This window comes from Castanea sativa, chromosome 2, assembly GCF_040712315.1.
Source record: "Castanea sativa cultivar Marrone di Chiusa Pesio chromosome 2, ASM4071231v1".
Lineage (NCBI taxonomy): Eukaryota > Viridiplantae > Streptophyta > Magnoliopsida > Fagales > Fagaceae > Castanea > Castanea sativa.
The window spans coordinates 22,947,896-22,974,762 of record NC_134014.1 but is presented as its reverse complement, the minus strand read 5'-3'; the positions used below and the strand labels follow the sequence as shown (position 1 = coordinate 22,974,762).

Sequence of the window (26,867 nt, the reverse complement as noted above, 5' to 3'; positions counted from 1 at the left end):
CTCACCCATTTCTCTCTCACTCTCTCATGGCCACGCCCACGCACCTCCAATTCCATCACTGCGTCTCTTCTTCTCTCTCCGCCAAGCTCCCCACCTATCTCCGAAACCCTAACCTTACGCCGCGATTCTCGTCTCCTTTTCCCAGGAAAGTTAGGGTTCTCACTTTCCGGGAAAAGTTCAGAGGCCGAGACCGAGTGTACTGCCCCATTTGTTGCTTCCGTAAAAACAATTCCGAAATCGAAACAATTTCGGTTGACGAGAACGAGAATGAGCGGCCTCCGTTTGATCATAATCTTGCCGTCGTTCTCGCCGGTTTCGCATTCGAAGCCTACACTAGCCCCCCTGTAAATTTTTTTTTTCTCTTCAAATTGTTAAAGAATTCATATATATATATATATATATATATATATATATATATATATATATATTGTCTGAAACAAATAGAAATACGAAGAATAACTAATAAGAGTAAAGAATTACGAGATTGAAAATTTGAGTATTGGATATTGAATTTTGTTTTTTTGAAAATTTATTGTTTTAATTTTTCTTAATTTGCTTCAAGGGATGCGAGATTGAAAAAATGACTATTGGATTTTGAATTTTGAAAAAAATGTTTCAGTGCTTGGCGATCAGTAGAAAATTAAGTACAGAAGCATATTAAACGCTACACTAAAAATTCAACTTAACTAGGCCCTGTACTTTAATTGTATCTGAGTTATATAAAACTGCGCAAATTTATTTTTATTGGAATACAGATAACATAATGCAGGAGAAAAAAAAAGAGTTAAAAAATTTCCTTTTTATTGGCTTTCTTGGGAAATTAGTCAGTAGAGAATTACTTAAAAGAAGTTTATGGTTTTGATTAATTCTGGTGCGATCTTATGTGTTGATTTTAATTTTTGTTCAGGAAAATGTTGGAAGGTGTGAAGTTGATTCTGCAGGTTGTAAGGCAGTGTATCTTTCGGAGTATGTGTTAATTTTCTGTATTAATAGTTAAAAAGGCTTAGTGTATCTGTTGTTATTATTAAAAGTATGTAATCGCAAGGGGTTGGCTTAGTGGTCTCTAAGCATCATGATATTCCTGGGATGTTGGGTTCGATACCTCTTGAGATCTTGGCTTAGTGCTACAAATTTTATTTTTTTGTTTTATAATTGGCTTTTTGCTGAATAATTTTTTCACTTGCTTGGACTTGTCTTGGTTTGATTGGTTTATGTTTGTTGTTATTTGAGCTAATATTTATTTATTGTTGTTATCTAAACTTAAACAAAAAGTAATTAAGAATATGTTTGGAGGTAGGATTAATTTTGGAGTAATGTTACGTTCACAATAAATTTTATGCAAAAAGTTGTTATTGGTGGGTAAAAAAATAATATTAGTATTTGGCCCAAATTAGAATCAGCAATAGTTTACTACATTAGATTTGTTGTAAAATTATTATAAAAATGCTCTGAATGTAGTAGCACTACTTTTATTATTGTTGAATCCAAATTTTTGTAATTCTCAAGTTAGGGTATTCAAAAATTTATTATGGTAGTCACAATAGATTAGTTTAGCATATAATATTTTTCTGGCAAGTGTATATATATATATATATATATATATATATTTTGCAAGTCAGGGTGGTCCTGTGACCACCCTGGCTTGCATGTAGAGCTGCCACTGGTGTGTGTGGGATGGGGCGATTGCATACATGCGAGGGAATAGTCAGATACTCGAAGAGTTAGACGCCCTCGTTTGTAAAAAAAAATGTATGTTATTTATATTATGGACGTGTGTCACTAGTGTGAAATATGGAGAAGCATAGGGGAGGAAGGGTGGACAACATAGATAGTTAGAGGGTTGCATGGGGTTGGTATATGGAAGAGCATTAAAGGGATTGAGAAAGTAAAAGGAGGTTATTCAATATCCATAGCCATTGTGGGTTTCATTACTTTCTTCCATTCTGTCCTCTCATAAGGAATTAGGACGTATTTTCTGAACAAATCAAAATTCTAGTGAGCAATGGTTTGCAGATCTTTTGTTGGCACAATATATGGTGTGGTGAGTCTTCCATAAAGGACCTGTTCCTTGATCATTTTACCTTGTAGACAATAAGGCTTTGGTTGCTTCTGATTTAGGCAATTCAATAGACATGGGAATGCGATCATGGAATCTTTGTTTTACTCGTACTTTCCATGCTTGGGAATGGGAATCATTATATTTCCACTTTTGTTCCGTGGGGTATAGATTAAATGCTTTGGAAATTAACATGATCTAGATATTTCAAGGTTTGGTCATTTTATTATGTGTTGAAAGGGTCTAGAACAGTGAAGTTCCTTTGGGACAGTGTTTGGGATATCAAGGTGGCTTGGAAAGTAGCTTTTTTACATGGATAGTACCTTTGGGAAGGATGTAATTGATTCTGAATGTGAAAATGCAGTGGGGTAGTTGACTGTCTTAAATTTCATTGCATAGTGGCAAGGTATATTTGGTTATTTGTGTTTTCTTTAGTTAGTGTGTCTTGGATGATGCCAAAGAATGTGATTTAGATGGTTGAATGCTGGAAAGGAAGATTTGGTTGACATGAGGGCATATGAATATCAATTTGGAATGTTGTTCCCTTGTGCATCTTCTGGACAATATGCAGAGAGAGGGATGGTAAGATGTTTGAAGGTGTTGAATTTCCCCTGCATGTCATAAAGCAATTTTATTTTTAGATCCTTGTATGGTTGGATGTCTGCCCTAGGCTGTCCCCTTTCCATATTTTTTAGAACTTTTAGAACTTTTTTTGTTGGTTAGTTACACCTCACATAGTAGGTTTTGATCTCATGTTCTCACCCTCCATTTATTCTTGTGGGAATAGGAACTGCCATTTGAGTCAAACTTTTTTACATTTTTTATAGTCCATTTGAGCCAACGTCATGGGATAGAATTTTTAGATGGTAATTTTTTAGGAGTAGCTTGATACACTTCGCTTGTATTTTTCTACTCATATCAATAGTATATCCTTATTATAAAAAAGCTTGATTAATTGACCATAAACAGTTGTTCTTTACTTTTGTTGAGGTATGTTTATAAATTTTTGTCCATGTAGTAATTCGGGTTTAGTCATGAGCAAATATAAAATGGGCCATTTATGACTCATAGAAATTTGACTTTTATACATGCAGATCATTTGTTCGTGAGATATATGATGGTCAATTGTTCATAAAGTTAAAAAAGGGTTTGGATTTACCTGCCATGGATCCTTGGGTGGGTTATCTTCTCTAATCTTTCTTGTATAGAGGGATAACTGTAAATTGTTACTCCTACGAGGAACAAGTACTGCTACTCATTTTTATCACCTACGTTTAATTCCATTTGTGCTTCCAGTTAGTTAAATATCGCAGTAGTTGTATCTTCCTTTTGTTTTCTGTTTTAGTGTTACTATTTCAACCTTTTGTGTGTTTTCCAGGGAACAAGTGATCCGTATGTGGTCATGCAGTTGGATGGACATGTTGTCAAAAGCAAGGTTAAATGGGGGTAAGTTATTCTAATTTTGTAGAGATTCTTGGAAAATTAGTAAATGTATTCTTTATGGATCATGATGGTACCTTGCTTAAAACCTTTAGAAATGTTGATGAAGGAAGCAGGGACACAGATTTTTATTTATTTTGGATTTGTAAATAAAAAACTTTATTGAAAAAAAGAATAGTGGTACAGCAAAAACAGTTACCCTGGTACACAGGGAGTGTACAAAGGGAAACAAATTGCCATACAAAACTACATAAATCTAGAAAATTCAGCAAAGAGGGTATGGGAAGACCACTCAAAGCAGTTATCCACTCAAACAAAAATAAAATGAAAATGTGCTTCAACTCAGTGATAGACTGCTCCCCTTCAAAAGTTCGGTTGTTCCTTTCCCTCCATATAGTCCACATAATACAATGCGGAATAGCACCCCAAATAGAAGCGGTTGTATGACGCTAGACACCTCCATACCAAAAAGCTAGTAACTCACCCACCTGCTTAGGCATAACCAAGATACACCCAAAAAGCTGAACACAAACAACCACAAATTATAGGCATATGAGCAATGAAGGAGAAGGTGATCCACCGATTCCCCATCACTCTTACACACAGATGATCTTAAGGATGAGGGATTTGATAGTGGGCAATAGGGGGAATGGAGAAGAGGAGATATCGGAGATTGAAGATGAGTGAGAGAGATGAAGGTGTGCTAGGGATTGTGAAGATTTGTTCATTTTGCAAGTTTATTGTTGACAAACTCTCCAAATTTGTGCCACTTATATCTGTTTTTGGTTAGGCCATGTGAGCTGGTGCTTGAGATTCAATTAAAATATTTTCTGTTTGTCATCTGGTGTTGTTTCATCTAAGTCTTTGGAAGGTGTGGCTGCATATGTGAGGTTTGAGACCATAGTGATGCATGAGACGCAGGGAGATTTTTATTTTTATTTAGTATTATTTACTTTTGCAGGACAATTGTATTTTTATTTTTTAGGTCCTATTAGTAAAATAGGTTATCTGTATTTTAATTTTTGGAAGCAAACTATGCCAATCAGAATTAGGATTTAGTTTTCCTATATAAGCAAACTATTGTACTCCTTTTGCAGATGATTTAGCGATGATTTTGATGAATAAAAAGTTTTTATTTTTATTTTTAGTTTTTGCCAGACTCCAGTCAATCCTAGTTTTTTTTTTTTTGTTGACATGTCAGTCAATTTTAAGTGTTGACTCCTAGTGGTCTTCCTCACTTGGTGTTGACTCCTTGGTTCCTATCCTTTATTGTCTTGTTTAATTTTAATTGGATTGTTGTGTCAGTTTTGGTATCAGAGCAAATCCTGGTCCATTTGAAGCATCATCGCGACCAATCCAGAGCCAGAAGAAAAAAAAAAAAAAATGGCCAATATGTTTTCCACCACTAGAACTAACCTTTGAAAACTAGAAGATCTCAGCCTTCATCAAAACCCAAAAAAACCCAAGTTGCCATCATCAATTTGCCGTGAATCCACCCACCACAAACCATCCGTCAAAGCCAAAACTTCCCAAACACCCCAAAGTCCATCAAAACAACCAGAAGACATTGCAAACCACAAACTCTTGCCTCCATGTCTGCCACCGGAAATCCACTAAGAAGCCGTCTCAAGCATTGCTGCCGATCCACCTGCAACGCCAAGCCTCCACTGATTCGATCTTAGAGGTAACCCGATGGTCCCATTTGAGTTCCCCTAACCCACCTTCCTTTAACTTATCCTAGTTAATCCATGACCTGTTCCATTCAAGACCATTGGCCCAACTTGAACCGGCATGTAGTGAACCGGTGTTTTGAGGATTCTGAAAGGACAGTACTCGATTTAAAACTTTTATTTTTTAGAACGCTATTAGATTGAATGTCTATCGTAGGAAGCCATTCTATTTTTTCAATTTTTGATTTGATGGATAATTGTAATTTGTGTTTTTGATTGTATTGATCCCCAGCCTATATGTCGTGTATACTTGGGTGACTCTTTTTTTTAATGTTTGAATAAATTTTTTATTATTTATATAAAAAAACCCATTATCCAAAATCTTAACCCAGGCCAATTACAATGCGTGTGCGCACGCGCCCGCATGCGCACACACACACACACACACACACACACATATATATATATATATATATTAAAAAATGGAAGCCCAGACGGGCTAGACCCCAATCCATGAAGCACAACATGCACTTTCAGCAACAAATTAAGCAGTCTAGGCTCTTGAATTTTTGTCTTCTAGTGAACAATGTTAACCTCATAGATACTTTATTTTGATGGTCATAAAGATCAAAGAGGTCCATGGGATTTCGTCAATTGGTTAAATGAGATGGAGCAATTCTTTTTGTGAATAAGTTTTGCAGATAGCAAGAAGGTCAGGTTTTCAAAATTGAAGTTAAGAGGTGGAGTACAAATTTTCTTGGAGAACCTTGAATGTCTCCGCTTTATAAAGCATAAACCTGTGATTACTGGTTGGGAAGACATGAAAGAGAAACTGTGAGATGAATATTTAGCTCAATACTTTCATCCTGAATATTTTTCCGTCAGTATGGTAATTTTCAAGATTGAAGCTGTAGTTGTGAGGCAATGGAACAGCCAACCAATTGCACACCTTAAAGAAAATAGGATGAATGTCATACAATTTCTTTTCCTCAGCCCACTCTTGAACAATCTACCTTTTACAGGGGAGATTCGGGGTGCCTCTACAGTCCCTTTCCCTTGGAAAGGCATTTGGTCAGTTAAGGTTCTCAAGAGGGTTTCATTCTTTTTGTGGACAACAGCATTGGGAAAGATTCTTACTTTGGACAATCTCACTAAGAGGGGTATGTCATTGGTGAGTTGGTGTTGTATGTGTCGAAGTAATGGGGAGTTGGTGGATCACCTTTTAATTCATTGTGATGTTGCTTATGCTTTGTGCGGAGTTGCATTTTAGATTTTTAGGATTCAGAGGGTTATGTTGGGGAATGTTTCTTCTTTGTTATTTAGCTAGAGAAATTGGTTTGGTAAACATGGCTCGAATATTTGGAATATGTTGCCGGCTTGTTTGATGTGGCTTGTATGGAAGGAGTGGTATAGACGTTCTTTTGAAGACATGAAGAACTCCTTGGACTAGCTGAAAACTTTGTTTTCTAATACCATTTTTGATTGGTCCTGGTTTTGGGGTTTTACACAATGTTCTTCTATTTTAGAGTTTCAAGTTTCTCTTAGATTTTCCCTTTGAGACTTCAGTACTTTTTGACACTTTGTGTTCATCATCGTGAATATAAAGTTTATTTGATTTTCAATAAAATTACATTACTTATTTATCAAAAAAAAAAAAGTGTTATTTACTTTTGCAAGACAATTGTATTTTAATTTTTTAGGTCCTAGTAGTTTATTAGGCTATTAGTATTTTAATATTTGGAAGCAAGGTTATTTTTGTAATAAGAAAATTACGTTTTCCTACCCCAATTAGAATTATGATTTAGTCTTTCTATGTAAGAAAACTGTACTTATTTTGGAGATTATTTAGAGATGATTTTGATAAAGGAAAAGTTTCTTTTGATTTTTGGTTTAGTGCTGATTCCAGCCAATAGTAGGTGTTGACTCTTAGTGGTTTTCCTCACATGGTGTTGACTCCAAGCAAGCCTAGATGCTGACTACAAGCAAGCCTAAGTGCAAACTCCTAGGTTTCTATTCTTTATTTTCCTGTTATTTAATTTTATTTTGGCTTGTCCAGCGTCATGAAGTGGATGTGGGCTTGTTATCCTTGGGCCTGTGAGGCTGAAGTGTTGTAGTCTTGAACTTTATTGTTTATTCCTAGTTAGCAATAGTGTTAGCTTGGAAGCCAAAAGAATAAAATAATTAACTTTGCACATATATGATCCCATTGTTTTTAAATTAGTTTTAGATATGTTTTGAAATTAGTTTTGATATTTTTATTTACTTTTTAAACCTAAAATTGACATAAAATATATGTAAACTAATTAATTAATTAACATAAAATATATGTAAATTAATTAATTTTCGTATCCTATCGTAGAGAGAGAGAGAGAGAGAATTATTATTTTTTTGTGTGCTGTAAGTAATAAGATTTTATTGAGAAAGGGAGATACTTTATGCGCTCGGTGTGCACTCAAGATACTCCTAAATAATTCAAACAACAATCATTACATACAAAGAGAATCAATAAGATTTATAATAGAATTCAAATCAGTAGTTTACATAACTACCATAATTCGTGGATGCAGGAAAGTTGGAAGTTTATGTTGGTTTTTTATTTTATGTACAATTACCTGATTATAGGAAAAAAGAGCCGACATGGAATGAGGAATTTTCCTTTAATATCAAGCAGCCTCCAACCAAACTTCTCCAGGTTCATATGCATTCTTTCTAATTTATAAATTTTATTTTCCAATATAAAGAGCGCTGTACATATTTGAAGTTGGCACCATTTCATTCTTCTATTTTCTTATATTTTCCATTTCTTTTTTAGCTGTTGTCTTGAATAACAAAAGAGGAGAGTATTAGAGGAATGAATCATATGTTGACACAATATAAGAACTGACAGTGCTCCTTTCTTTTAAGCTGTTGTCTGAAATAGCAAGATAGAATTATGGAAATGAATTGTACATTAACAAAATCTTCAAAGAAGATTGGCTTACCCATTTTTTGGCTATTGTCTTAAAAACGGATAGTTGTTCAAGTCAAAAAACGATGACAAAATAATGGAAATGAATCATATAGGAAGTAACTCTGCAAATATATTCCTTATAAAAAGAGACAGTGGAACATCACAGTTATGAAATAATAGATTGTTTCAGCATTTCTTAATATGTGAAGCCTGATAATAGAACTTTTTTATACAATTCCTGTTTGTGCTTAATGAAAATATCGTATTCGTACCATCATCTTTAATTTGAGGTGATCAAGTCTTTTATTTGATGTCGTTAAATTATGTTGTTTAAAATCATGTATAACTTCAGAGGGATGCAAGAAATGTCTTTTGGTATTGATAGAGAGCTAATATTGTTTTAGTGGTACCATTGCATTGAATTGGTTGCAAGCGGAACGTAGGCACTTTAGGTGTGTGTTGACCATGCACTCTCACGTAATGTAATGTCTTATGCATGATAGAGGTGGTGTGGTGATTGACCATAATGCTAATGGTTATCCCAAAGGTTCAATGAATGAATGAAACTATGATCGTAGCACAGGTAGCTAGGGGAATGTAGGATCGATAGCCTCTACTGCAAAACGGGGAAACCAAATCAAGTGTGAATCGATTATATGGCCTTGTACAATTTTAGAAGAAATGTGTTGTACTCTTCTAGAAGAGTCTAGAATGTCCTAGTGGTGAGGTGTCACTGATGAGGTGTGTTCATCACTAGTTGTCATTATCAAGAATAATCTCTATTCCTTGGAACCAACTCTCGAACATATATGGAATATAGTGGCTGAGGACTAAATCAGATTTTCAGCTCCTCCTTTAATTCTCTTCTAAATACTCCTCAAACATGTTATCAGAGTAGGACTACCGTTTTCTACTATCTTAGTTTTTTTCCCTTCTTTTTCCCATGCTCTGTTTATCATTTTTTTATCCGGCTGTTTTGTTGGTTGGCTTAGGTTGAGTTTCTATTGTTTTAAAAAATGCTGGAGTGTGTATGAAAATGCCAGAGTGTAGGTGTCTTCAACATTGTTGTTGCCATTGTGTGTTGTATATTGTTCACAATAAATGAATAAAGCTTAAATGGAGTAACCATTCCTGAAAAGTGTAGACTACTAATCCATAAACATATCTCCAGTCACCTTTTGAGTGTAGACTTATAATGCCTGTTAATACATCTTGATCTCCTATGTTACATAATATCAAGAATGGAGACTGTAATCATGGGGTGTGTGTAACTTACCAATCAAAAAAGAAAAACTGGAATTGCAAAGTATGAGAGGCAGAAGGCTATAATTAGAATTTTGGGGAGACAGCAATGGTATAAATTTTGATGCAGTTAATCTTATTAGGTAGCTGTCTCCTACACATTAATTGGGTGAAGAGAATCTCTATCTTTCCCCCCCTCACACACCCCCCCCCCCCCAAAAAAAAGGCCTGTTAGTAGCTGTATCTAATAAATTAAAATTCTGCAATTCTACATCTTGTAATTCTTGTTATTGTAGTAATAATGATGAATCACCTTATAAATACGTTAATCGCATGCTCAGAAACAATATCAATGTGTTTTACTAATAGTGAATTATAATTTAGACTTTGATGTGGTGAAAGAGTTATTTGTATTGTTGCTTAACAACTTTACCTCTCATTTCTAACTTCTGGTGTTAAACTTTAGGTAGCAGTTTGGGATGCAAACCTTGTAACCCCACATAAGCGCATGGGTAACGCAGGCATTAGTCTGGATTGTCTCTGTGATGGTGAGAATCTAAAACAAATTGCATGGTGTTTGATGTTAGAATTAGTATAATAGCACGTTGCCCAACTGTCTTAACTAATTTAGATTGGGTTTGTGCATCCAAATATTTAGTGAATGTATTGTGTTCCTATTGCCCTGGGAACTTGGACTGTCAATAGATTTAATATATATCTATACTTTCTTTTTTCCTTTTTTGTTAGGGGTAAAATTTTACAGGAACTAAACTACTTGATTTCTCTAATTACAAGCTTACCAATGTTTAGCAGATTACTCGGATGCAGGGCTGCAAAATTTTTTTTTCAATACAATCTAATAACAAACATGTCATTTGCTAGGAAATTTGCATGAAGTAATGGTGGAGTTGGAAGGAATTGGTGGTGGTGGAAAAGTACAGCTAGAGGTAAGTTTCCATGGTACACAAGAAAATCAGCTGTAGTTGAAAATAACTGCTGAAAATGTTCTTATAAACCTAAATTGTTCAATAGTCCTGAAAATTTGGTTTGCTCCTGATTTAACCTGCATCAAGCTTGTTCACACCTTTCAAGTTGTTTCAGTCCTTGGATGATTGGAACTGGGAGAGGTGTTGTGGTGTGAGGTAGGTACAGTACCTGTAGCTTGCTTGGGTTTACCTTTGGGGTCATTGATTTAGGCACAAAGTGCGTGGAATGCTACTATTGTGAAGGTGGAGAAGAGATTAGCATGTTGGAAAATATTGAATTATTCAGAAGGTGGGGAGACTAATGCTGGTTTGAAGTTCTTTGTCCAGCATCCCTATTTATTTTCTGTCTCTTAATATTCCCGTTTCAGTAGTGTTGGAATAATAGTTAAATAATTAAATTCACCAATCTCAAGTAGATTCTCAACAACTCAAGCTTTTGGGACAGGTAGTAATTTATTATGATATCAGAGGAGGTGGTCCTAAATCGAACCTTGTCTCCGCTCAACCTCCCATTTAAAAAGTTAAAAATTCCATGTGCTGGGCTTCACTTATTAATGGGAATTCAGGGCCAACATGTGGGGAGGAGTGTTAAAATAATGGTTAATTGATTAAATTCATCATTCCCAATAGCTTAATCTTCGAGGGAATGGGGACTTCAGTAAGAGGTGAGAGGGCACTATGGTATGAGTTTAGGAAAGAGTAATTGGAGCAATGGGAAATATTTTCTTGGGTTGTTTGTTTCAAGACGGGATGTTGGTAGGGTTCAGTTTTGGCATGATATTGGGTGTTGTGATGCTGCATTGAAGAATAAATTTCTGGACTTTCTTAATCTCTATGAATAAGATGGTTTAGTTCCATTGTAATTAGGAATGTTTGGTGAAAATGTTCATCATTGGAATTTTAGATCTGTGAGATCCTAGCAAAATTAGGAATTAGAGGCTGTTGATACTTTTTATTCATTTATTTATTGTAATCTAATCTCTCATCAAGTGATGGTAAAAATATAATATGTTGGAGGCCTTATTATAAAAAAAAAAAATGTTGGAGACCTTTTAAGAAAGGAAACTTGAGGGTTGTTCATTCTATGATGGTCTTAGAGGACTTTTAGTGGTCAAATTTCCTTGGAGGAATATCTGGGGTGCAAAATTACCTAGGGAAGTCACATTTTTTGGATTGGCAATTGCTTGAGAGCTAGATTTTAACAATTGATAATATGAGAAAACGGAGAAAATAATTGAGGATAGATGTTGCATTGATAAATGGTAGATCAACTCCTCTTATATGTTGTCATGGCAAGAGAATTGTAGATTTTCCATCAGATTTGATTGTATTTGTTTCAAGTACAGTGAGTTTTCTATAGTAAACACATTGTACTTTTCCTATCAATAGAACTCTTATTACCATAAAAAAAAAGAAAAGAGAATTGTAGTCTTTACCTTTGTCTTTGTTTGAGGTCTTTAGGTGATACCTTGGATTCTGCTCGAAGTGTTTTGCAGTTGAAAAGGAGATTTTGTTGTCATGACTTAGGAGGCTATTCCTATTTTTATTACCTGGGCAACTTGGAGGGAGGGAAATAACTGTACTTTTCATGACATAGAGCTGAAAGGAAATAGTTGAATGGAAAATTGCTTAAAGCTATTTTCTATGTTCATTGTTTGATTGGCTACGTACTTTGGGTGATATACATTTGATATTTCTTGGATTTCATTGCTATTTGATTCTTAAAGTGAGAGAGGATATAGTATACAAATCCCCTGTATCTATTCTTTTACCTTCTAATATAAATTTTATTACTTATTCAAAAAAAAAAGTTGTGGATCCTCTAAAGAACAAACTTATGGAGTACTTTTTTTTTTAATTGGGTCTTGTTCATGTCACGTTCGTTCTTTTATCTCTGTTTTTGAATTATAAAATTCACAAGTGCCTCATTATGTGGAGATTGGAATCCATGAAGCTTCTTCTTAGATTTTTAGAGGGGAAAAGAGTAAAGTTTCCATAGTTTGGGTTTATTTTTTCTCCTTTATCCATATAGATGGAAAATTACTGTGAGTTTCAAGAGCAATGTGATTAGATTTTGGAACTTCTTTTCAAGCTCTAAAATCTCACTTTTCTTAGGTACCATAACTTCAAGCTGGTATGAAGATCTAATTCATTGATGTTACTCTTAAGGCTTCATGTGCTGTTTTTTTGTTTGTAATCCTGCAGGCTTTATTTATCAACATGAACTAGTATTTTCTTTGAATAAGTCTATGGCTTATTCTTTCTAGTGGTGAGGTTTCAGGTTAAGTACAAAAGTTTTGATGAAATTGAAGAAGACAAAAAATGGTGGAGGGTCCCCTTTGTTATGGAATTTCTTCGGAAAAATGGTTTTGAGTCTGCTCTGAAAATGGTTGTGGGCACAGAGTCTGTGCAAGCGCGTCAGTTTGTAAAGTATGCTTTTGGGCAGCTAAAGGCATTCAATGATGCAAATCTTTGGAAGGGTCAGTTTCCAAATGATGACAAGTATGATACAGACATGCCTTCACCAATGGATGAAGACCTGGAAGCCTCTTCTAGTGACACAGGCTCCGACAAGGAGAGAGAAATAGAGGATTTTCATGTTGATAATGGTGGTATGGAGAATGGGCATCCCTTTGAACCATTGGAACCAGTTGTTAACTCGGAGCAATCAGATAAAATTTTCTGGAAGAGTTTGACTGATGTCATCAATCAAAATGTTGTTCAGAAACTTGGGCTCTCTGTTCCTGAGAAATTAAATTGGGAGGGATTTGACTTATTAAATAGAATTGGCTCACAGTCACAAAAAATTGCAGAGGCAGGTTATGTTGAATCAGGGCTTGCAACTCCAGAAAGTTTGGATGGTGAAATTGATAAAATGAGTGGCTCAGGCATTAGCTCAGATAAGTCTTCAATACCAGATATGAAAAAAATAACACAGGATATAATGGGGCAAACTGATTCTGTTTTAGGAGCATTAATGCTTCTGAATACAACATTTTCTCAACTAAAGGATGGAAATTCTGTAGGAAAGGATGAAACAAAAGAACAGGCTTCTACCAAACTGGAAGATGATAATGTTGTAGGATATTCCCCAAGTGAGAAACTTGTCAGCTCAGAGAATGGCTTAGCATTGGATGAAAAGAGAGCTGAGGAGATGAAAGCACTGTTCTCAACTGCAGAAAGTGCCATGGAAGCCTGGACGATGCTTGCCACTTCACTGGGTCATTCTACTTTTATTAAATCTGAATTTGAGAAAATATGTTTCTTAGATAATGCATCCACTGACACACAGGTGAGCTTTTATTTCTCAGCCAGGAAATCATTTTCCTTGTTATATTTCTCTGAGTTCAATGGAATGGAATGAAATGTGTTTCTTAACCATATAAGTAGAGAAATGTCATATTTGATTTTGGGAATTGTATTCTGTAAATCACTAAATTATGGGGAACTGCAGGTTGCAATTTGGCGCGATATAGCAAGGAGAAGATTAGTTGTTGCTTTTAGAGGAACAGAACAAGTAGGTTATATCTCGTTGTTCTCAGTGCAGTTGGGTTATTTGGCTTCAGTTCAAATTGTTCATACATTTATCTTTTCAGACACAATGGAAGGACTTGATAACTGATCTAATGCTAGTTCCTGCTGGGTAATATAATATCTATCCAAGCTACGAATTTTTTAGTGATTTGTAAATTTTTAATCCTTTTAAGACCTTCTGCCATTAAGCCTAGTTTAGCTGCATCTGTCAAAAACAGCACACTCACTAATTTTGGTGGGTGTGGATTTCAATGGAGAGATTGTCCATGTGCAGCTTGATTGCAGTATTGATTTGCTGCATTTTTCAAAAACAGCACACTTACTAATTTTGGTGGGTGTGGATTTCAATGGAGAGATTGCCCATGTGCAGCTTGATTGCAGTATTGATTTGTCATTAGCTGAATAATGCTTTGTTATATTTAGATCAAAAAACATTTTAATTTCATAAATGACCTTCCAGCTAATCAGAAAGCAAGGAAGTAATTTTATAATGGCTTTTGCAACCTGTTATCTAATACACTCCTAAATTTTGGGCAGCAGTTCATTGTGATCATTCTTACTAGAATTATCTGTTTGGTGTCACATCACATTTAAGATTTAAAAAAAAAAAAAAATTAGATGTTTTTATTTTTTAATATGGCCTGGATAATAATACTTGTAAAAAAAATAGTTCTGGATAATGTTAACCTAGCCCTGGGGATTCTTATTGCATGTAACATCTTCATAATTTTGAGGTGGTTCCATTAGGTGTTACACATTATATTTTTGTTCTAGTTCTGATTCTTATATGTATCATATACAGGCTAAATCCTGAAAGGATAGGTGGAGATTTCAAGCAAGAAGTTCAAGTATGTAAATGAATGGTAGATTGAATTGTGTTTAAGAGTATTCATGAGATGTGTGAAGTGTTAAACAATATTTGTTTAATGTAGTATCAGTAATGGTGCAGTAATTATTTCAGGTTCACAGTGGTTTTCTAAGTGCATATGATTCCGTCAGGACAAGGATTATCTCTCTCATCAAACTTGCAATTGGTTATATGTAAGTTGTTCATTTGTTCAACTTTATTCTAAGCGTGGAGCTAACATCTTAATGTTGCATGAGAAATATGTTCGATTTTGTTAGTTGACAAAATAGAAGTGAAATTTTGTTTTTTTGACAGAGATGATCTTGCTGAACCACCATTCAAATGGCATGTGTATGTGACTGGTCATAGTTTAGGTGGTGCATTGGCTACCCTTCTCGCTCTTGAGCTTTCCTCTAGTCAGTTAGCTAAGTGGGTTCTTTATCTTTCTACTTATGAAGTCATTGTTTTTCATTCTTTAGTACATTACATTAAATATGCACGTGTGTGTCTTTACATGCAAAAATTTGGGTAGGAAAGATTAACTATACAATGCTTTTGGAGGGTTTTGATGTTTCCTTGAGGTCAATCCAACCTTCACATGTTAGCCCTGTTTTTTAATCTTCTTCTTCTTCTTATTATTTAAAAAAAAAAAAAAACCAATTGTGAAGTATCTAGTTTCTATAGCTTCTTAGTTTGAGAGGTTTAGTTGGTTGGGATGATGAGAAGAATTTAAGAATATAATGACAGTAACCTGCCAGAGCTTGACATAATTTGTCCTATAATCTTGTGCACACTTGTGTAAATTGCACATATACCTATAGTGCATGTCTATGTAACAACATAGGATACATGGCATCACTATTCAACATAAAATGGTGGGCACTAATCATTTACAATATTATAGAAGGCAGAAAGGGATGTGGAGGGGAAAAGTATTTTTTTGAGTATAACAATGATAAGTTTTGGCTTCTATCTATATTGAAAACCAGTGTTTGCATGTGTGTATTTATAGTTATCTTTGCATAATTTCTTGTAAGTTGATGTTTTATTTTATTAGGAATATAAATTCAGAATGAGGACAATAATGTTTGTGACTCATTGTTTATAATATGAGTTATGTTTGCTAAGGAAGATGATACTGAGGAGCAAAAAATGGCATGGTATGTTGGTGGGTTGGACAGTGTGCAAGATGTGTTAAACTAGCAAGATATTTGGAATGTTTCGCAATCACGCCAGCATGCTAAGGCTGTTATATTCAGGAAGGAAGGGCTCAAACAGGTCACCTTACAACCAGCACCCTGTTTGAGCCCTTTCCTTGCTTGATTTCAGTGACCTCTGCACTCTGGTATGCTTGTTAAACATCTAAATATTTTGCTAATTTAACATGTCTTGCAAACTTTCCATGGTCCACTGATATATCCTCCTACCGTTATTTGTTGCAAGTGGAACAGTATGGGGCTATTTGGAATATTGAGTAACATTGCGAGGTGATTGGTTGGTTTTAAACTTCAGGGGGAACATTGCAACTTGGGCGATAGATTAGGGTGGTTATTTGTAATTTACCTGAAGATTTTAATGGAAAGTGGAACACACTTCATGATTCTTTTCCTCATGATTTACAAAATTTGGAAGCATGACTTACAAGTTGTCATGGATTGTAGAGCTTATCACGAATTCTGGCAAGTGGCATGTGGGAACATAGTGTCATCATAGCTTAAAATATGTAGAAAAATGCACAGAAGCTTACTAGAGATAGGGGAAATAAAGAACTGTCTATGTTTTCAAGCAATGTAGTTTGCCTTCTAGGAAGTTGATAATATTAAGTTCTTCAAAATATGGTGGTTATCTGTGGACTCGTCCCAATAAATGCCATTGGTGGTATATTAGAAAATTGGATCCGTTGACTTTTCAGGTTTGTCTGAAACAATATTTAGTAACTATAGAAATCTAATTAGATTTATTTTATGATATAGTTGTGGATGTTTGGGGTTCATTGGGTGTTACTTGAATGAGTTGTGGTTGTATCATTTGGGTGGAAGGTTAGTGTTGGACCTGTTGGTGCTCATGGTAACTTTTTTCTTGGAAGATACCTGTTGTCAATAAAATTATTATTTTCTACAAACAAAAATGTTGATAGACCTTACTACACCCTAGTAACCTTAGAAATTTGATATATTTTACTATTTCTTTTATAATGTGTTTAATACTATTGGCGTGGAGCTTATCATAAAAACATCTTCTTTTGTGTGTACCAGGCATGGGGCAATCTCTGTGACTATGTATAACTTTGGATCTCCTAGAGTTGGTAACAAAAAATTTGCAGAAAATTATAATGAGGTAAGAAAAAACTATACTTATTATCCTTATTATCTACCTAGCAAAAAATAAAAAAATCTGTACTTATTATCTTCAATTGTTACTCATAATTCTTTCTTATTTGATAGAATTTTGCACATTAGCTAGGGTGGAAATGAAAGAAAAGAAAGCCTGATTTCAAGGCTATAATAATCAGCAAAGAAACCCCAAATGTCAGTTCTAAGGGATGACCTTAATATAATTTCGAAATAAAATCAATAACATGTCTGCTGCTGCAAAGTCAACAATTTAGCTATATGAGAAACTTACGAAACCTTAATATAAGTAATCTAAACCTTCAAACAGGTTTAATCCCTTCCCTGTGTCTTAACTTAAATAGAATAAAATGAAAAGTACAAAACTACCTGATCAAAATATGCTACTGGTGTGTGAAAACTATTCCTGCTTATTTAATCTTTGTTTGTCTGCTTCTTCCGGTCTAACTTCTTTTTGAATAGATGGTTTGGACTTGTGCTGAGGAGAGAAATTAATGCACTAGAGAGGATAAGAGTGAGTTGATTCAAGTTTTGGGATCGAAAATAGTTAGATGAAGATCTAAAATGACATTAGTAGAATTAGTAAGAAAAGGACATGTCAATAAAGGAGGTAATAGAGAATACAACCTCTAATAGGATAGAATGATGGAAAAGAATACATGTGGTTGACCTTGACTAGTTTGTTGAGGATAAAGATCTTGCATACCTTTCTAATTTCTTTGGTATTTTTGTTGAGTTGGGCCGGATGGGGCTAGCCCCCTACTTCCATAGGTCCTTGGTTTGACCTCCTAATGAGAATTGAGGTCCTTACGCAGGCTTCTCATCTCCAAGACTTGCTTGCTCTATATGGAGTGCACCTACTAGGATGTATTTGCTTTACTCATACCTAATTACTTGCTACTGAACTTGAAGCACCTATGCTTGCTGGAGGCAGAAAATCTTAAAAAAGGGTTTGATTACTAGGATTGGTTTGAATCTTTGAAGGGATTGGGAGGACCCTCCCACCTAGACAACCTGGAAAAGCCTCCTTTATTAGTAATTAGGTATGTGGGAGGTTAAGTTAGGGTCAAGGTTCTTGGGAATTTTCCCATTTTCCTAGAGCTCTTTTCTTTTTATTATGCAGATAGTAAAGAGTTTGAGGAAAACAAGATTAAATACAAAATTATTCAAGAATTATGGTCTAGTTTTGATGCAAGGCTTTCTTGCCATCTTTTGTAAGCTACTTTAGTTATTATTGAGTTTTAATATTAAGTTTCTTTAGGTTAGAAATTTGTTATTTCGTGTTTTGAGTCCTTTTCCCATTTGGTTTAGAAGTTCTTAAGTAGTTTTTTTATTTTTATTATATTTATTTATTTTTTTTAAATATATATATTTTTAATGTTATTAGTAATTGTAGTCTTTCAAGAAATAGCTTATTTCTAGTTCTAGTCCTTCTAGGAAAGAATTTATTATGTCCTTGATAAAGGCTTTTTTGAAGTCAATATGATTGATAGTGAGATTGATTTGAATAAAAACTCCATCGGTTTATTTGAAGCTTTGAGGGTGTGATTTCCTTCTCCTACCTAAGTGCAATTGCTGAGGAAAACCTAGGTCTGATTGCCTAGTGTTCATCCTTCTTTAATCTCACTACATTCATTGTTAAACACCAAACAACTATAAAAATATCCAAAACCCAATCTTTTATTCACCTAAACCTACTTAAACCCTTAATCATCACTATATTCAAGAACCCCTCAAGATCTTATCAAGAAATCTAATTTAGTGTTGAACTCCTAAGATTCTACATCAAAATTGATACTAGAGCCCATTCAGGCTTCTGTCCAGCGTCATTTTCTCTTCCTCTTTTCACTTATGCTGCTGATCTTATCTTATGTAACATACTATTAAAAATATGGTTGATCTTTATCATGTTTATTTCTCATTTCATTCTCCTCTCACATTTTTAACCCTTCTTCCATTTCCTTCTTGTCTTATCATTCCCCTTTACTTCATAGTTTTACTAGGGTTTCAAGAATCTAACTGTTGGAGTTATGTCCAGATCTCAGGTTCGAAATCTTAGTATTTTCTTGCACATTGCTGCGACTTATTATGTTCTGGACAAAGGAGTCATTCATTTACATTATCAGAAGCTGTCTGGATCCAGAACCCTTAAGTTCTGGTTAATGATACAATGGGCAAACTTAACCACTGAGTTGACTAGTAAAATGGCTTAAGAGACTCACGTACACATTGATTTTACTGTTAATTCTTCATGCATCTGCTTCTCTTATATCATGCCCTGGTTGCATGTTTGGGAATGCTTACACATCCTTCAATACTTACATTGCAGAAAGTTAAAGATAGCTGGCGAGTTGTAAATCACAGAGATATTATACCAACCGTCCCTCGCCTGATGGGTTATTGCCATGTAGCTCAACCTGTTTATCTGGCAGCTGGAGATCTAAGAAATGCCATGGTGCGTAGTTTGTTTGGTCTATGTCCTGGTCTTTTTTTTTCCTTTCTCAAAATTTAATATATATACTTTTTTATAAGTAAGAAAATTTTTATTGAGAAAGGACTACTTCATACAAAATGAGTGAAGTAGGCAATAAAAATATTTTCAAATAATGAAGAAAAAAAAATTATGTACAAGAGAAAAGAGAATCTATAAACAACGGAAGGGAATCACTAGAAGTGAATCCCCAAGCTCATAACATATAGAACGTATGACAGGCTCTATAATTTGTTATCTTCATAAATATTTTTTGACATGCGCTGTATATATTTAACTTTATTCTTATGGATGGAAAGGATTAAATGGTGCTCTCACTAGATTGTGACTTGCAAGGTTGAAACATTGATTTGATTCCAGAGGAGTGTTAGCAACATTATACGTAACTGTCATTTTGAGAATATAACTTAAATGGCCTTGTATATGGATGTTGTGGATTTGGCATTTCCTGCCTGCTTTTCTTTCTAATGACCTCATCCATACATTAGAGACATGAATTATGAAGAAATTAAGGAACCATAAAGAATCAATATCTTTACATTACTTTTTTTTTCCCCATATAGTTAGAGCTTAGAACACCTTCAGAGAGCTGCCATTTTGCTAGATTGGAAAATTTTAACTTCAGTAAATTTGTTTAGCTTACTTATCCTGTTAACAGCTCTAGTGTTGTTTCGGGTTCTTTATGTTTTTGCCTCTTTAAATTAAAAAATTCATTTTTTTACCCCTCTTATAGCTTATTGGGTTATTCTGTTTTCAGTGGTAAAGCATTTCTTTACTCATTTAGCACCCTTATGATTGATTATATAATTTTTAATTTATTTAATTAAGCCCCCTATTTCTTTTTTTTTTTTCCCTCTCCAATGCGTATATAGTTTACTTTCAAGCCCAAACCACCAACATAAGAAATCAAAAGGATATCCTGATTTTATGTGGTCAGCAACTGTAATTCTTTTAGTATAGTAAATGCACTTTTTACCAACTTGTGTACTTGGCAGTATCAATGCTGAAAATTAGTTTCGCATTATATAAAAATTAGTTTGATAGCTGAATGATAAGTTAATTAGTCTAGTACATGCTATCCCAGGAAAATATGGAGCTTTCAGGAGATGGTTACCAAGGTGATGTGCTTGGGGAGTCCACACCAGATGTTCTTGTCATTGAATTTGTACGTTTCTACTTATTCATTTTCTCCTTCCTTTGAAATTATCATGTTTGGATGCCTATTCTTTTATATCTATCAATATATTAAATTTGGTATATAGGTTATGTGCACATTAAAGTTTTGAATTTGCAATACATATATACTAACATATCATGATATTTGCCTATATATTTGTAAACACTAATGTAAAATTTATAAATTACTGACAGTATTATCAATACAGAAAAGAAAAAGAAAAAAACAGTATCATCAATGTATCAACTTGCATCACCATGATATATTTATTGACATTACCATGACATCCATTAGCTGCAGCTAGAGGAAAAAATGGTTCAAAAACAGAGTATATTGGTCAGTTCAACTGGCTGAACCGTGAACTGTTCTCATTTCTAGTCTGGTTTAACCTCTATAAACTACCCTTGACATTTGCATGACTCAATCTGATTGACTGGTTTAACCAGATTGGGCCAGCTAATGAACTGCGATATCAAGTGAAATTTTATCAATTCAGTAAATTTTTAAAAAAGAATAAAATTCACATTTTAAACCTTTTCTCCCTGAAATACTCCATAAATCTTGGATTTTTTGAATCTAAATGTAAGGTTTAAATTATTTAATACATAGTTAATTAGTGTGTAAATTGTACTATATTATCTTATTGTATTATATATTTAATTATAATGTTTTGTGATAAAATTGGTTGAGCCAGTGTTTGAACCAGTGAATCAGCCAAACATGGAAAGTACAGGAGCACTAAAAAATGAAAAAGCGAAAAGTAGAAAACTACTAATACCTAATTTTAATTTCAAAAATGATATCACAAAAGGTAAGGAAGGACTATTGCCCAAAGACAACATCGAGTTACAATGCAGTTTATAATTCTTGTTATGCAGTGTTTGCAGCAAAAATGAAATATCAATGTAATTAACATATTAACCTTATATAAATAATATGCATGTATGTGAGCTGTATTGGAAGTGTGTTCCACAATTAATTAACCATGGAAGATGATGCGGAGGAATTCGATTGCATAGACACTAGGCAATAGTATTCTTCCTCAGGAATGGAGACTATTTGGAACAATCACTGGGTTTTTTGCTTAGGAGGAGATTGGTAAGGTGTGTAGGCTTCGAAAAGCCATTTATGGCCTTAAGCAATCTCCCAGGACTTCATATGAAGATTTCAGTGAAGCGGTAGTCGGATTTGGGCTACATTGTGTCAATTTGAATACTCTGCTCTCTCTTTTACCTCTTAGAAAGGGAAGATCTTATTAATTGTTATGTTGATGATGTAATTATTACTGGGGATGACATTAAGAAGGGAATTGATGAATAGGAATTCCTTCAAAACTCTTTTCAAATGAAGGATCTAGGAAATTATGTGTTATTTCTATGGTATTTTAGGTAACTTGATTTAAAGAAGGAATTAGTTTGCTGCAAAGAAAATGTTTTGGAAGAATCAAACTTGTTAAGCTCTAAACCAGCAGACACTCTTATGGATCCTATTGTCAAACTATATGTGGATTGTCTAGTTCTGGGGGATAACATCACTTGGTTGCCAAGTTGAACTATCTTATCATTATTTTTCTGGATATATCTTTTGCAGTTACTTCTGAGTTAGTATATGAAGGCATCTATTGGAGAGATAACACCTTGGGGAGTCTCCTTGAGTAGTTAATATAATATATGGGGACACCACCTAACCCATAAGACTTAAGCCTATAAGTTTGGTCACAACTATGTTATATTAACCACTCCCTCTTGTTGTTCCTATTCCAATGTGGGACTTCACTCACATTGGTCACTTATGAGTTGAAGCTTTTACATGTTTCGACGAGGCATGATCACCTTCAGATAGAAGATGTACTACTGGGTATTGTAATTTTCTAGGGGGTAAACTTGATCACTTGGGAAAATAAGAAACAAGGTGTTGTATCCCAATCTAGTACAAAGGCCAAGTATAGGGCCATATGTCAAGTGAACTTGTGTGGATTGAACGCCTTCCTAACAAATTAAGGTTTGATGTGTAGTTGGCAATGACTATGTATTGAGACCAAGCAACTGTTCATATTGCTTCTAATCCTGTGTTTCATGAGTGGACTAAGCATATAGAGTGGAATTGTAATATTTTTCAAGAATGAATACAAAGTGGTGTGAGCCCCCACAGTACATCTCCAATGTACTCGGGTTGGCTATGGAAAGAACTGCCTTGGGGAGAAGGGTGATAGAAACAAAATATGGTAGCATGTGGGGGGGGGGGGGGAGGGTGTTCTTGTAGCGTGCAGGGGCCTTTTGGGGTTGGTTTATGGAATTATATCAGAAAGGGGTGGGATGACTTTTATCCTTTTATCATCTTTAAGGTGGGGGATGGTTCTTGTATTAAGTTTTGGTGTGATCCATGGTGTGAGGGGCTTCCCTTGAAAAATATCTTCCCAGACCTTTACAATATTGCTAGTAACAAGGATGCTTCAGTGGCTGAGTTGTTGTTGTCCACAGAGGTAAACTACCATTGGAATATCCAATTTACTTGACCGGTTCAAGTTTGGGAGCTGGAGTCAGTTTTATCATTTATGGACCTTATATATTCTGGATCTTGGAGAAGGAATGGGGTGGATAAAATTTGTTGGAACCTCTCTACTAGGGGTGTTTTTGATGTTCATTCTTATTATACGGCCTTATAACCCCCAAATCCAGATTCTTTTCCATGGAAACTGTTGTGGAAACCAAAAGTGCCTCCGAAGGTTAGTTTCTTTATTTGGACAGCGGCATTGGGGAAAATTTTAACCATTGATAATTTGAGGAGGTGAAAGGTGGTGGCGGTGAATTGGTGTTGTATGTGCAAGAGGAATGGAGAGACTACTGAGTACTGACCATTTACTCCTACGCTGTCCAGTATCTCAAGAGTTGTGGAATATGGTGTGGTCACTATTTGGGGTTCCTTGGGTCATGCTGCGTAGTGTCGTGGAACTTTTGGCATGTTGGTCAAAAAGTTCAACAGACTCAGATCTAAGGTGCTTTGGAGAATGATCCCTCATTGTCTTATGTGGGTCATTTGGAGGAAGGAAGATACGTACTTTTGAGAGGAATGAAAGATTGATTCATGAGTTGAAGCTTCTCTTTTTTCAGACTTTGTTTGATTGGGCAAATGCTATGGGTGTTTTTATTTTTATATATTTACTTGAGATGCTTGATTTTTGTACATTCATTGTTACTTAGTTTTTTTTCCCCTGTTGCTTCTAGCACACAGCCTATGTGCTTTTTTTCCCTCTGTATTTTCTATTCTTTTTCCAATGAAGCTATTACTTATCAAAAAAAAAAAAAAAAATGTAACCTATCAAAAAAAGAAAAAGAAAGTGGTGTGATTGCTACCCGTATCATTAAACAAACTCTGCATCTAATCCAGTGCTATAATCATGTTAATAAACAAATTTTGTCTATGATCAGTGTACAATTTGATGACTACCTTGGGTAGTGTCCTATCATCCTCATATTTGGAGGGTTTTATTTTTGGTTTTTTGGGGGGGGGGGGGGGGGAGGGGTAGTGGCGGGGTGGTGGGGATAAATCCTCATATATGGAGTTTATAAATCTTTTGAATATCATATCCTAACTTTGTTAGGAGTGGTTAAATGCACACATTGTGTAATTGAACGCTCTCCTCTTGTGAATTAAAAAAAAATATTTATCAAAAAAAGATGTGTTTCTAGTTTCTACATTTTAACTTGCGGAATCAGAAATAGTGATTCAGAAGTTTAATGCTAATGTGACTTAGGTTTGGGTCACATTAATATACTGCAAAGACTGCAAAAATTGATGCCTAATTAATGAATAGGGCAATTTGATCTTTGTATTAATTATAATAAGAGACTTATTATTGGGTACCTTGAAGGGACAGTTTTCTTGCAGTTGTTTTTAAATAATTACAAGATATTTGGCATTACATGGATATGAGCTCTAAAAAATTATTAGTGTATCTGTTTTTTTACTAAAATCAGTTATGTATGTTTGTATGAATTTGGTGAAACTATGGTCAGCATTTAATCTGGCTTTTAAGATTAAGTTTTATTCTAAATGTAGGTATGCATAATTCTATTTTATTAATGTTCCATTTTATCTGCATGAAGAATGATTTTCGCTCTAAATTTCCATTATGCCTTTGGAGTTGATAAAATAAAATGATTCATGGAATGCTAATTACCATATGCTAGGTAGTAGGTACATCTGGACTCAATTAGATGGCACTGCAATTAAATCTTTTAAATTATGTAATTTTGTTCAGCACGAACTCTGATATCTAAGGAGGCTTAATTGAGGTCAAATTAGGAATTCAATGTGTAGTTGAGACTTTCGGCAAATGTAAAATCCTTTACCTACTCATTCATTACATAAACTTATATTCTTTGCTAACAATTTCTACAATACTGAAACCCTATTTGATGACTTCATATTCATCCCAGATGTACCATTTTGATTTCTGAACTCAATTCTGATTGGGAAAACTTTTGTACAGATGAAGGGTGAGAAAGAACTTATTGACAAGATTTTACAGACTGAAATAAATATATTCCGTTCGATTAGAGATGGGAGTGCACTTATGCAGCATATGGAGGATTTTTATTACATCTCATTGCTAGAGGTATGTTCATTTATATGAATAATCATAGGTTTTATATGTACTTCTTTTTATAGTTATCTTCACGGTTGCTAAGGCAATTGAAGCAAAGCTGATCAGTGCTGTTGGGAAATTGTTGATTCATTAGATTAATAGATCATATTTCTTTAAGTTGTTTGTGCCTCCTCTAGTTTTCAGTTTATGCATCATTGTTTGTTACCGAGTTTTAAATGGCTTGAATTTCTTTTTCTTTTTTCCCCTTCAGTATGTAAGATCGAATTACCAACCAGTTGCAAGTTTGCGATCCGATCAACAAGATAGCTTATCAATTAGCTAAGAAGGTTGTGATAACTCAAGGCTGGCAGCAAGGTTGTACATGTACCTTCCATCAGTTTGGATGTATAATTTAGATGTTATCAGGCAATTTGTGCCTGAAATAGAAAATCAATCCAATAAGAGTTCTATTAAATCAGTTTTTGAACTATAGTCATTAAATAGTGGTGAATGTCTATTACACACGTTTGAACTACACACACTGCCCAAAAACAACGGAAATCGTGACTCGTGACTTCACTTCGTTTTGGAACGTGTGTGCACTGTATTAAATTATGTACACTAGACATTTCCCCCAATAATACCAATACATCGGGTTGGTTTTACTTTAAATGATCATGTCTTTTTCCAAGTAGACATCAGTGGGAACAACAGAAGAAAGTAGATTCAAATCCAAAATGGTTGCTTTTAAGAGTAAAAATCTCAACCATAGTCATCTTGGCTGGATCTAGGCACAGATGAACTTTTTTTTTTTTTTTTGGGTGCCTTGAGGAACAGGTCACAAGATGATTCATATTGGCTGTACTGCCTACAGATGGCATGTAAAAGCCCTTTTATAAGAGAAGTGTTATGTCCATAATATTTTCACAACACTTTCATAACAAATCATAAGTGATAAGTTATTATTGGTTTTAATTTGAATATATTACTAAAATTACTTTTTAGCCTATCATTAACCGCCCATAACAATTTTTCATTTAAAATTTGTTGAATAATGTTATGGATATAACATTTTTTTCATAAGAGTTGGATCACTTAATGTTGCAGTAAACTTCTTGCAAGCTGTCATCATTCCAAAGTTGTTTAGAAATTCAGCAGGAAGCTGTCTGAGAATGTTGAAGAAGATCTAAGTTTGGAATATATGGAATGTGACTTTCTCATGAGAGTAACTGACGTGCCCATAGCATGGTGATTCTCACTGGCCATGTTTGTAACTTACCGATAATAGGTTTTGCTTACACTACAAGATGATTAAAATCGAACAATACACGATGATTAAAACCGGGTGGTAGAAGATGGTAACTAAACCATATTACAGACAGTACTTGAATACAAGCATGAAGCAACAATGCCAGACTCATTTATCCAAAAAAGGGTAGAAAATAATAATAATATTGTTTCTCTAATTCTAAAAAAAAAAGAAATAAAAATTGAACCACTTCCAAACTCACTCTCTCATTTAGCAATTCTCTTCC

The 26,867-nt window shown here is 34.5% G+C and overlaps 1 protein-coding gene across 4 annotated transcripts; it reads left to right on the top strand.

The window, feature by feature from the left end:
• On the top strand, positions 1–26,026 carry LOC142624625 (uncharacterized). Of its 4 annotated transcripts, XM_075798275.1 has the most exons (18): positions 1–344; positions 908–966; positions 3,151–3,232; positions 3,435–3,502; positions 7,789–7,858; positions 9,825–9,906; positions 10,241–10,305; positions 12,626–13,636; positions 13,799–13,861; positions 13,941–13,987; positions 14,681–14,726; positions 14,840–14,919; positions 15,041–15,154; positions 16,981–17,062; positions 19,406–19,531; positions 20,652–20,732; positions 25,237–25,362; positions 25,604–26,026. In XM_075798275.1, exons 1-18 carry the CDS (start codon positions 27–29, stop codon positions 25,673–25,675), a joined length of 2,592 nt encoding a protein of 863 aa, XP_075654390.1. In that variant the 5' UTR covers positions 1–26; the 3' UTR covers positions 25,676–26,026. The 4 variants fall into 4 exon arrangements, with proteins under 4 accessions (XP_075654390.1, XP_075654392.1, XP_075654391.1 ...); XM_075798276.1 differs by lacking the exons at positions 1–344; positions 3,151–3,232 and having other exon boundaries at positions 909–966; XM_075798277.1 differs by lacking the exons at positions 16,981–17,062; positions 19,406–19,531; positions 20,652–20,732; positions 25,604–26,026.
• Positions 26,027–26,867: the final 841 nt, after the last annotated feature.

Bases quoted from the DNA above. Each gene is read 5' to 3' on its own strand.
- LOC142624625 (XM_075798275.1), top strand. From the start codon at position 27: ATGGCCACGCCCACGCACCTCCAATTCCATCACTGCGTCTCTTCTTCT. The intron at 3,503-7,788 runs GTAAGTTATTCT...ACCTGATTATAG, and splicing joins AAAAGCAAGGTTAAATGGGG to GAAAAAAGAGCCGACATGGA. The intron at 19,532-20,651 runs GTGCGTAGTTTG...ATGCTATCCCAG, and splicing joins GAGATCTAAGAAATGCCATG to GAAAATATGGAGCTTTCAGG.